At 35.4% G+C, this 13,005-nt stretch overlaps 1 protein-coding gene across 3 annotated transcripts in view; it reads right to left on the bottom strand.

The window, feature by feature from the left end:
* The window catches only part of FYTTD1 (forty-two-three domain containing 1), a 42,350-nt gene that overhangs the window by 11,351 nt on the left and 17,994 nt on the right, over positions 1 to 13,005 (bottom strand). For all 3 annotated transcript variants that reach the window (XM_078453086.1, XM_060639718.2, XM_060639719.2), the window contains exon 3: positions 3,907 to 4,055. In XM_078453086.1, the coding sequence (XP_078309212.1) occupies positions 3,907 to 4,055 (149 nt within the window). The remainder of the gene's footprint in view (positions 1 to 3,906; positions 4,056 to 13,005) is intronic.

The raw sequence follows: 13,005 nt of genomic DNA on the forward strand, positions 1-13,005 counted from the left end.
GTTTTTGAGAGACAGAGAAAGAGACAGAGCATGAGCAGGGAAGGGGCAGAGAAACACAGAATCTGAAGTAGGCTCCAGGCTCTGAGCGGTCACAAGTGGTCAGCACAGAGCCCAATGCAGGGGTCAGACTCACAAACCATGAGATCATGACTGAGCCAAAGTCAGATGCTTAACTGACTGAACCACCCAGGCGCCCCTAAAAAAATGATTTCTTGAGGGTCTTGAAATATTTTAATTTTTACGTTAATTTTACTAAGGCATTATTTATATAAAATAAAATTTTAAGTTTACAATTTGATGAATTTGTGTAACAAATCATGCAACCACATCATAATCAAGATAGAACAGCATCCTCATCCTAAAACATTTCCTTGTGCCCCTCTGCAGTCAATTCCTTTCCCTTGCCTGACTCCCACCCCAGGCAATGACCATCTCATCTGTCACTATAGTTTAGCCTTTTCTATAATTTCGGATAAATGGAATCACACAGAACGTAGTATTGTGTTTTCCTTTTGCTTAGCATGATGTTTTGAGGTATATCCATGCTGACTTATATATTAACTTATTCCTTTTTTTATTGTTGAATAGAATTCCATAGCATGAAAACATTTATTTTCATTGTTAAAATCAGACAAATGATTAAAACTACCCACTAGTGGAGGGACACATTGGGTGGCTCAGTTGGTTAAGGGTCCAACTCTTGGTTTTGGCTCAGGTCATGATCTCATGGTTTGTCAGTTACAGTGGCAGGGCCGCAATGACTACATGGAACCTGTTTAGGATTGTTTCTCTCTCCCTCTCACTCTGCCCTTCCCTCTTTCTCTCTCAAATAAACACACACAAAAACACCTACCCATTAGTGGAAAATAACTGCTATGCAGCAATAACAAAAAAAATTTTTTTAACGTTTATTTATTTTTGAGACAGAGAGAGACACAGCATGAACGGGGGAGGGGGAGAGAGAGAGGGAGACACAGAATCGGAAGCAGGCTCCAGGCTCTGAGCCATCAGCCCAGAGCCTGACGCGGGGCTCAAACCCACAGACCGCAAGATCGTGACCTGAGCTGAAGTCGGACACTTAACCAACTGAGCCACCCAGGTGCCCCAATAACAAAATTTTGTAAGTTCACAGAAGTATTAAATGGTTTAATATTACCAAAATCAAGTCAAAAGTTCTATGGAACATAACATACTCTCAAGTTTGGGAAATTCCGAATCTAAAAGACAAAAAAATTTATTTAATTGACACTGACGAAGTTCTATATGCCACTAGAAGAATCCCTTAAAAACCTAACACAACACTGGGGCACCTGGGGGCTCAGTTGGTTGGGCACCCAACTCTGGATTTTGGCTCAGGTCATGATGTCACGGTTCATTAGATCGAACCCCACGTCATTAGGCTCTGAGCTGACAACATTGAGCCTGCTTGTGATTCTCTCCCTCCCTCACTCTCTTCCCCTCCCCGGTCTGCACACACTCTCTAGGAAGGAAGGAAGGAAGGAAGGAAGGAAGGAAGGAAGGAAGGAAGGACGGAAGGAAGGACGGACGGAAGGAAGGACGGAAGAAAAGAACCTAAACACAACTTTTACCTGACAGCTATTTTAATCTGTCTCTAAACAAAAAGAAAATTCATTCCTAGAGACAACCATTCCCCTGTTAGCACAGCCCCCACTTGCTCTCAGAAAATACTAGTGATATAAATGAGTATGCTATCTTTCCCACTTAGTCATTCACTTCATAGGTAAGAAAATGTACATTTTTACTGAAATAAAATCTCACTAATTCACATCAACTGTGGAAAGTGAGAGATAAAGTAACAACATCTAATTATGGTCAAAATATTTTTTTAAGGTATAAAATTTCTAAGTACATGTAACAATTCAAGACCAATTAAGTTATTTAGGTAAATTGTTTAATGAACAGAAAAGGATAATATGAGTTATTTATATTTAAACAGGTTTCTAAATTATAAAGTACTATGTTTGTCCTAATCAGACTATTAATCCATATTCTGAATGAGGAAAAGGTTTTAAGAAACAGCACTTTTTCAAACCTTACCTCTGACAAATTTATTCAACTTTGAATATGTGGATCTTACTAGTTAGCACATTCTTAGCATTCTATAATTAACATTTTCTTTTTTTTTTTTTTTTTTTTTAATTTTTTTTCAACGTTTTTTATTTATTTTTGGGACAGAGAGAGACAGAGCATGAACAGGGGAGGGGCAGAGAGAGAGGGAGACAGAATCAGAAACAGGCTCCAGGCTCCGAGCCATCAGCCCAGAGCCCGACGCGGGGCTCGAACTCACGGACCGCGAGATCGTGACCTGGCTGAAGTCGGACGCTTAACCGACTGCGCCACCCAGGCGCCCCATATAATTAACATTTTCAATTTTCACTATTTTCAAACAACTCAAAAGACTATCACATGTGGTAATTTAATATTTTTACTGGATCAATAAGATAGCACTTAAATCCAATCACCCTCCCAGTATCCATATTTCTTAATGTTTTCCAATTTCCAATAAACAGTTAAGTTCTGCGATAAAGTTTTAGAGGTGAAATCAACTGTTGGTGGTGGCAATATTGAAAAGTTAAGGGATCTAAGACAGTTGTGGTTCTTAACCAGAAGACGCACATTAAAGATAATTTAAAGAGGGGTACCTAGGTGGCTCAGTCGGTTAAGCATCCAACTTTGGCTTAGGTCACGATATGGCTCATGAGTTCAGGCCTGGCGTGCTGACAGCTCAGAGCCCGGAGCCTGCTTCGGATTCTATGTCTCCCTTTCTCTCTCTCTGCCCCTCCCCTGCTCGCTCTCTCTCTCAAAAATAAACTTAAAAAAAGATAATTTAAAGAATGAAGTCCTGAATTTTTTTACAAGTATGTCTTTTTTGCATAATCAGAGAACCAAAAAGATTTAAAAATATAGAATATATAGAATATAAATATATAGAATAAAATATATAAGAATCACAAGAAAAACTACTTGTAAAACTATTCAAAGGAACACTTTAGCCAATTCAAAAATTACTCATTGAGAAGTAACTAAAACTTCATTAAAATCTGAAAAGTAGTTAACTCATAGTGAGTAAATGATTGCACTCTAATTAAAAATTGGTATCTATCCAAGACAAATGAAAACCTATGTTCATACAATCTTACTTACTTACATTCACAGCAACATTATTCATAATACCCAAAAAATGGGAATAACCAAAATGTCCCACAACTGGTGAATGAATAAACAAAGTATGGTATATCCATATAACGGAATATTTATTCAGTAATAAATAAGAATCAAGTACTGATACATACTACAACATGACCAACCTCAAAAACATTATACTAAATGCCAGATCACATATTATCATATGATTCCATTTACATGAAATGTGCAGAAAAAGCAAATTTACAGAAAATTTACAGAAAGTAATTTAGTGGTTGCCTGAGGTAGATGACAAGGTAGGGCTATGAATGGACAAGAGATTTCTTTTTAGAGTGACAGAACTGTTTTAAGATTAGACTGTTGTGATGATTGTACAACTCTGTAAATTTTCTAAAATTCACTGAATTGTACACTTAAAAAGATGAATTTTATTGTATAAAATTATACCTCAATAATTTGTCAATATTGTACATAAACAAACACGCAGAGGCAAAGAAAATCAGGAACTATTAAAAAATTTTACATAAATTTTATTTAAGAATGTGGAAATTCAGGTATTCTTCATGAATGACAGTACTTTTCCTTCACTTTTTATAGAAGACCCAAAGCACTACATAAAAAAAAAAAATCAAAATATTCACATAAAATGCTCCCTCAATGAGAATATTGTACTCATTCACAGAAATATTAGTACAACTAAAGGAAAAGAGTATCTGATGCATGATTAAACCATCACCCTACCTTGTCACTTAGAGGTGGTCGATTCATAGGACTAATTCCTTTTCGAATTCCAGTTGCTTTCCTAGCTGCAAGGCCTGTGATAACTCCATAAGGACGTCTCTTTCCAGGCATTACTCTTCCTCTCCGGCTCAGACTATTCTTGCCAAAACCTATAGGAGGTTTAAAAAAAAGACAAAAAAATATCAATCTAAGAATGCAACTGAAGGGCACACAGGTCATAGGGTATTCTATTTCTTAGCAGAGCGGATTTTATTTTTTAGTATTACTTATGTAATATTTCCTATATTACTATTATATAATATTGTGTTATTTTCACGTATTTACATGTATTACATAAAATATTTCATTTTTAAAGGGCAATAAACTGCACCGCAAAGAGTTCTATTGCTATAATGGACTGCAAAGGGACTACAGGATTCTCATGTTTTCCCTATAGCTATCCTCTCTCTTGCATTACTTTATCAATAAACAACTTTCCCTGTGCAATGTGGTGTCCACTAACAACATGTGGTTATGGAGTACCCGAAATATGACTAGTTTGAATTAAGATATAACAAAGAGTACAATACTTCATAAATAACCTTATATTAATTATATACTGCAATGGTATTTTGGATATATCGGATTTAATAAAATATATTATTCACATGTGGCTCACATTTTATTTCTATTGAGGGACACTGATCTTGAATGGATCACTATCTGGTATCTGATTTACTTACTATCTTGCAATCTGGCTTATTTTTTTCATTCCTACTGTATTTAAACTACTTTTGCTGAAGTCCCAATTGAGCTCCAATAAACATGTTTTAATCTCTGTGGCATGATACAACTTGCCTTTGCCTTTCCATTGTGTATCTTATCTATTTAAATATTTTCCAATTATGAATAAACATGCTTGCCACAGAAATCTTAGAAACATATAAAGTACAAATGAAAATAAAAGTTACCCATTATCTTATCACCCTGGGATAACCACTAACATTGTATGTCTTTCTTGTCTTTTACTCCTACACATTTAAAAAGTTAACATTTTTAATTTCAACTATTTTTAAACAATTCAAAAGACTTTCACAGAGGTAATTCACAATTTTGTAGTACCAAGTGCCTAGAAGATACACTGAGTCAATCTTCCTGGCAACCACATTTCCTAGTCTATGTACTATTTTGTAGTAGGCATTAACACTGTATTGTGAATATTATCCCATGTCTTTTAGATTCTTTCATTGTATTATTACTGTTTCTTTTTTCTTTTTTTTTTTAAAGAAGGCTCCATGCCCAATGTGGGGCTTGAACTCATCAAAAGTCACATGTTCTACCCACTGAGCCAGCCAGATGCCCTCACTGTATCATTTTTTAATGTGCCATACTTGATCCAACCAACCTCAGAACTTCACTTTAAAAAAAGAATTTTTTTTAATGTTTATTTATTTTTGAGAGAGACAGACAAAGTGTGAGTGGGGGAGAGGCAGAGAGAGAGGGAGACACAGAATCCAAAGCAGGCTCCAGGCTCTAAGCTGTGACCACAGAGCCCGACATGGAACTCAAGCTCACAGACCTCGAGATCATGACCTGAGCCAAAGTCAGACACTTAATCAACTAAGCCACCCAGGCGTCCCTCACTTATTTCTAATGTTAAACTACTATAAATGTTACAATAACATTATAGATAACATTTTCCGGGGGGATAAAGATGCAACAAACTTTTATTTAACTCATTAATAAGAGCACAGCAGGGAAACAAATCCATTCAAAAGGAAATTTGGAAAAGCTAGATTTTATATTCAGTGGAGGAAAAAAAAACAATGCTTAAATAAGACAGCTATATTAAACAAAACTGGTAATTGTCTTTCTACAGGGGCAAAAAAGCATGATTTTTCAGGGTTATTTTTTCTACTGGACAATTAAAAAAACCTGTACTTTATTTGTTATATATAAATTTACCTCTAATTTTACAGAGCTGCCAAGTTATCAGTAATATGAACTAACAACATTATAAGAGCATATGTCAATTTTTCCATTTTTTATTTATTTTTATTTTTTAATGTTTATTTTGAGAGAGAGCATGTGCACATGTGCGAGAGCAGGGGAGGGGCAGAGAGACAAAAGGGAATCCCAGGCAGGCTCCGTGCCATCAGCACAGAGCCTAATACAGGGCTCAAACTCACAAACCACAAGATAATAACCTGAGCCAAAATCAAGAGCCATGCAGGCACCCCAATTTTTAAAGTAGGCTCCACGCCCAGTGTGAAGCCCAACACAGGGCTTAAACTCATGACCCTGAGATCAAGACCTGAGCTGAGATCAAGAGTCAGATGCTTAACCAACTGAGCCACCCAGGCACTCCTGATATGCTGTATCAAATGGTAAAGGAAGTTAAGGATTCTGATTCATATTTTTAAAAATCCCCTCTAGAATGACTATTTATTCATATTCCCAGGAACATAAGGGTGCCACTTTTTCCCTATCGTTGATAACACTGAATATTCTTTTTAATCTTTATCACTTAGTATTTGAAAAAAAAAATCTTGTCTTATTTGGTAGTTTACTAGTGAGAATGGACCTTTCTATGTGTTTTTGGCTATCACTATTCTTCCATTCATGAACTGTCATGCTCCTAAGTCAGTTTTCTGGGGTCAAGTTCTAATATCCTTTGATGCTTTGCAAGAAGAATTATGTTAAATTTATAATTAATTTTTCAATAATTAACATGTTTACAATATTCATGAATGTAGTATGTCTTTCCACTTCTTTTGTGACTAAACTGGCTCAGTAAAGCTTTAATCTTTTCCTCACATAAGTCTTGTATATTTCTTATTAAGGTTATTACTAGGTATTTTTACTTTTTTTTTTTTTTTGGTCAATCACAAAAAAAGATCCCTTTTCTAATAATAATTTTCATACTCTCATTCTTGGGGTGACAGAATGCTATTGAGTTTTAATTAACAACTTTTAATCAGTCATCCCACTGAACTTACTTTTTAGTTCTATAGGCTTTCAAATTATTTCTGGGGATTACTAAGCAACAACCATTATTATCTACAAATGATACTGTCTTCTTTTTTCCAATAATTATACCTCAAATTCTTCTATTTCTTAATGCAATAGCCAGAAATTTCAGAGACCAATGCTAAGTGACAACTGTGATACTGGGCATTTTTATTTTAACTCTAATTTTGGGGGAAGTGTCTTCAGAATTGTATCCTGTATAATACTACACATCTACAATATAGTAACAGGTCTTCTAACAGAAAAGTTTCATGTCCAAACTAAAAGCTAAAATAGTTTTCTTTACTAAAGGATTTCTTAGGACTAACATGTGTGATGAATCTCTAAGTTGGGTATAACAGTGTATGTATTCCCAAACGCATCTAATTCTAGAATGCTTTTGTGTGGTGTACCTATTTTGAGAACAGAGTTCAACAAGACAATTGGGAAAGCTTGTTATAATGGTTGAAGCATTTACCAATTTATTGCTCCCATTTCACTCTTCACTGCCTTACTTCTGTTATAGGAACATTTCTCTTACCAACTGGCATAATGTTAAGCTTTGTAAGTAGAGGGCACTGGACCGTCTTTAAAGAAAGAATTTTTATTTTTACTTCCAGATTCCAGTGTATACCTCAAGACTCATTCTGTTGCACGGAACATCCAGTGGTACTCATTTATCCCTCCCCTGTAAGCTGAGACTACAGTGAAGCAAGAGAAGAACCAAAGGCGCAAAATCTAAGTGTGAGCGACGCCTTAAATTTTGGGTTCTAGGCATCTATCTAGATCTACTCCTAGGCCCAACTCATCCTCCACTGAATTTAAGTCGCATCACACTCACAGATGGCTTCCTAGTGATTTCCACCAGCATGGCAACTCAGTGTGACAGGGAGTCCTTCCAGATTTGTTCCTTTTTTGGGTTCTCTGCCTCAACCCCAAAGTGCAGATGCTATTACTTTTATAATGAGGAAAAAACACAACTTTTAAAATTTTGAAATAAAATTGTTTTGTTTTGTTTTTAGTTTTATTTAAGTAATCTCTACACCCAACGTGGAGCTCGAATTCACAACCCCGAGACCAGGAGCTGCATGCTCTTCTGACTGAGCCAGCCAGACACCCCCTGAAAATCAAATTACTGTTATTATATGTATTATTTCCTTCTAGAATTGCAACCAAATAAAGATTAAGCATATTGACGAAACTTGTCTAATTAAATCTACAACTACTATTTTTATTTGTATTAAATAATGAAACAGATACCATTAACTCTGCTAATGCATTGGGCTGAGTACTTTAAACGAGAACTTGATGAGATTGATGCTAACATCTTAATTTTGCAGGTGAGTGAAGTGAGGTGAAGAACAGTGACTACCCAGATGTCACAGAAAATGGCACAGTTACTGCTCTAAGCGCCAGTTTGCATGGCTCCAAAACTGAACATTTTCCAAACTGCAAAAACTAAAGAATAAAAAGCAAAATATAATCTAGGACACATTTTCAAAGAGAAGAAAAGCAACTATTACCAAAAAAGTGGGCTCTTAGCTAGGCATTATAAAATGGACAAAATTTGAATAGGAAGATAGACAGAAAGTTAAAAGTACAAAGACATGGATAACCATAGCATACAGAGATACAGTTTAGAATAAGGATAAGAGGGGCACCTGGGTGGCTCAGTTGGTTAAACATCGGACTCTTGTTTTCAGCTCAGGTCATGATCTCATGGTTCCTGGGTTTGAGCCCCGCTCTCTAAATAAATAAATAAACCCTAAAAAATTTTAGAATGAGAATAAGAAGTAAATGGATGTGGTGGGCTCAAATCAGAATGCTTCACATGGAGATAAAGAATATACTTGACAAGGAATGAGAAGTCACAGAATTCATGACCGGGTTACATTAGTCTAGAAGCAGTATCTTTTTTTTTTTTTTTTTAAACCATATGGTCTTTTTTCTTTTTTATTTATTTTTTAATTTACATCCAAGTTAGTATATAGGGCAACAATGATTTTAGGAGTAGATTCCTTAATGCCCCTTACCCATTTAGCCCACCCCCTCTCCCACAACCCCCCCTTTTTTTTAATGTTTGTTTATTTTTGAGAGAGAGAGAGCACGAGCAACAGAGGGGCAGAGAGAGGGGAGACACAGAATCTGAATCAGGCTCCAGGCTCTGAGCTGTCAGCACAGAGCCCGATGTGGGGCTCAAACCCACAAACCGTGAGATCATGACCAGAGCTGAAGTCAAGACGCTTAATTGACTGAACCACCCCAAAATTATCTTAAACTGAATGGAAGAGGGAAGAAGGAAGGCAGTGAGACCATTCCATCTGACCATTCAGATGCTACTGTAGTATTCAAACAAGACATGATAAAGGATTGGGAGTGGAACAAAGAAATTTGAAAGTATTCCAAAAGAATGAATGAATTAGCAGAGCAAAAAGAAAGATTAAAGAGAGGAGGAATCCATTTTTATACCAAAGTTTTAAGCTTCGATGAGAAAGATGCATGAGAAAAGTCTCTTTAACAAGAATAAAACTTATTAAAAGGAGAAAAGTACAAGATAGAATTCTATTCCTGGGTGCTTTCTATTTCTGAGTGCTATAGTCACTGTTCCCATACTCATTATCCTTTCCACTTTTATTTCTATGAGTGGCTTCTCCTCTACCATCTAGCAAACTTTATCATCCATTAACCCCTCCCTCCCTTTATACCTTTGAACAAACTTCACCAGCTGTACCTCAACTTTAGCAACGGTTCTATTTTTCACCTTTTCATTGTTGTGTTTCATAAAGTTAAGAAAGACCTATACATACAGCCCCAATTCTCTCCTTACCTTCTGTAAGTGACTTGTATTCTAAAAGGCATTATAAAGAGGTACTAAAGGCCTCATCTAATACAATAAGTCTTTTCTTAGTTTTTTTTTCTTTTTTTAAACAAGCTCTACACCCAACATGGGGCTTGACCTTATGACCCCAAGATCAAGAGTCGCATGCTCTATGAACTGAGCCAGCCAGGTGCCCCACCTTTTCTTAGTTCTCATCCATTCCAGCCCTTCTAAAAGTTCTCCTGTCTTTCCAGAGTACCTTCATTCTCAGTATTGCAACTACTACCTCTATGAAGGTCCCTTCACATTTTCAGCTGTACTAGAGCAGTTGTTTAACCCTAGTCATGTATCAGAATCACGTATGGAGCTTAAAAAAAAAAAATCCCCAGGCCCTCCTTCTGCAGATTCTGCTTCAGTAGAAATAGAGTGCAACCAGAGCATTCTTCTAGTTTATAATGCTCCACAGGTGTCACCAAGGTTGAGAACAATCAAAACTAGAGACAGGAATTTTCATCTTTGAATCCTCTGCTCAATCCCTTCACGAATTTCTTTCACACCTTTACTGACTTGCCTCAGTAATTTCTGGAGTCTGATTTGAGAGGTTATAAAAATCTTACACAAAGATTTGAGGGTTTTTTTGGGAAATGTTGAATCAGAGTGAATGCATTACTGGCTCCTTTCCAAAGCAGTATACAAATATTTTCCTGTCTACCTCTAAAAGAAACAGCATTCTCAAATTTTTTGGTCTCAGGACCTCTTCATACCCTTAATTATTGAGAGCTCTAGAATTTTTGTTTCTGTGGGCTTATGTTTATGGATATTATCACACTTTAGAAATGAAAACTAAATATTTAAAAACTATTTGTTATTTCATTAAAACAACAATAAACCTAATGCAGGGCAAATAACATTTTTAATGAAAAATAACAATCATTTTCTAAAAAAAAAACCACAAAAATATTTAAAAGGAAGGGTAGCATTGTTTTATATTTTTGCAAATCTCTTTGGTGTCTGCCTTAATAGAAGATAGCTAGATTCTCATATCTGCTACCACATTCAATTTAATTATCACACATCATGTAGACTCTGTAAAACTCCACTATATATTCATGTGAATAAGAGTGAAAATACAATTAATGTCTTAGTATCATTATAAAAATAGTTTTGACCTTATGGATGCCTTGAGTCTTGGAGATTCCCCAGGATCCCTGGACAATACTTTGAAACTGTCACTATATGGTATTGCCCCACTGAAGAATATTTAGGTTGTTTATACAAATATTTAATGAGTGACTATATTTTGGGCAAAGATTTAGGAAGATTTTATTCACTTATTTGTTCAACCATCAAAAATGATTTATTGAGAGGGGCACCTCACTGGCTCAGTGGTATAGCATGTGACTCTTGATCTAGGGTTCTAAATTTGAGCCCCACAGTTGGCTGCAGAGATTACTTCAAAAAATAAAATATTAAAAAATAATAAGTAAAAATTATTTGAGGGTGCCTGAATGGCTCAGTTGGTTAAGCGTCTCAATTTCAGCTCAGGTCATGATCTTGTGGTTCATAGGTTCAACCCCCGCGTCGGGCTCTGTGCTGAAAGCTCAGAGCCTGGAACCTGCTTCAGATTCTGTGTCTCCCTGTCTCTCTCTCTGCCCCTCCCCCACTCACATTGTCCCTCTCTCTCTCTCTCTCAAAAACAAATAAAACATTAAAAAATTTTTAAAAAATACAAAGTTACCTGGTATTTTAAAAAATAAAAATAATTTGAGAGCCTGCCAAGGGCTCTCTGTCTTAAGTGTTCTCTTACCTCAAGCTAACATCCTCACTGACATTACAATGTGGAAATCTGAACTTCTAACCAATCAGAATTTGAGACAATCTCCTATCTCTCTGCACATTCAGTGACAGCAACAGCTGTTCTATTTTAGGCTCTGTTACATGTAATTGGAGAACAAGCACAAGTTCAATCTTATAAGATCATAAGCTACCCCTAGATATCATTTATCTTAAGGCTCAGATCATAACCCCCATAAAAGGAAAGCTTTTCTGATCCTTCATGGACTAGATCCTATTTCACCTTATCCATTAAACCACTACTGATTTTCTTAGCACAAAATCTGTCTGAAGTCCTATAGTACTGTTGGAATTTCTCTTATGACATTTCTCAACTCCATGTTTCCTGTCTTATCTTTGTTATTAGAAATTCCTTGAAGTAAAAGATCACATCTTTAAATATCCTGAGAACCTGGTCAGTTCAAGAAATTTATCACATATTTAACATATGGCTAGTGTAAACAAATGTATTTCTGGCTTATATGATTTTCTTTGAAGTTATTTTAAAGCAAATCATATATAATATGGTATGCTGAATAACATAAGTCTTTAAATATAAATCACTGGAATTAAACATTCATTTGCTACAACTAGATTATGTCACAAAATTTACTTGTTTATATTTAAAAAATTAGAGAAGAATAAAATTTTTTGTAGGGTCTAACCTCAGTTACAAACATATTTTGAGAGTATGATGGCATATTAACTGTTAGATATAGAACTAAATACAATCATGTTAAACCCACTGATAATGATTTTTTATGTTTTTTAACACAGGATAAAACTCAACTTGGAGCTAGTTTATGAAACATTTTTTACATGTGTAAAAAAAAGATCTAGAGTTTTTTTTTTTTAATTTGAACAAAAGTTTATTCTAAAACACTAATATAACTGCAAAAAATAAATTAGTCATATACAGTTAGTAGGGTTCAGTTATTGCTTTAAATTCATTTTGGAAGAAGATAGTTATAAATAAATAAGCTTCCAAAGTGCCAAAATTAGCTATATACGTAGAGTTCCAAGATCATTAGGTCATATCTAAGGCACTCTATTCCGAGTGTTACCTCTGGAGGATTTAACAAATCCTAAAAAGTCCTAGATGATAATGCAAACACTCTGGAAATATTTTCCATGTAGAAGTCTCCACACACTTAAAAAGTTCTCATACAGAAAAGGGAGTTTGTTTCCTGTAACTCCATAGAGTTAATAGGTAGGCATGATTCAATTCAAATTAAAAGAACTTTGTAGTAAATAGAGCTACCTCCAATAATGGAGTTGTCTTTTGAGGTGGTATGCTTTCACTGAAGATGTGGATGCTGGAGTTATGTAACTATTCACCAGATAAACTATTAAAGAAACACCTGAGGAGGAGCTAAAACCTCATGATATGTAAGATCCTTTACAATACTGTAGCCCTAAATATAATTTATACTATTTATACATTGGGGTTACTTTAAAAA

This window comes from Panthera onca, chromosome C2 (assembly GCF_046562875.1).
Source record: "Panthera onca isolate mPanOnc1 chromosome C2, mPanOnc1 haplotype 2, whole genome shotgun sequence".
NCBI classification, from domain to species: domain Eukaryota; kingdom Metazoa; phylum Chordata; class Mammalia; order Carnivora; family Felidae; genus Panthera; species Panthera onca.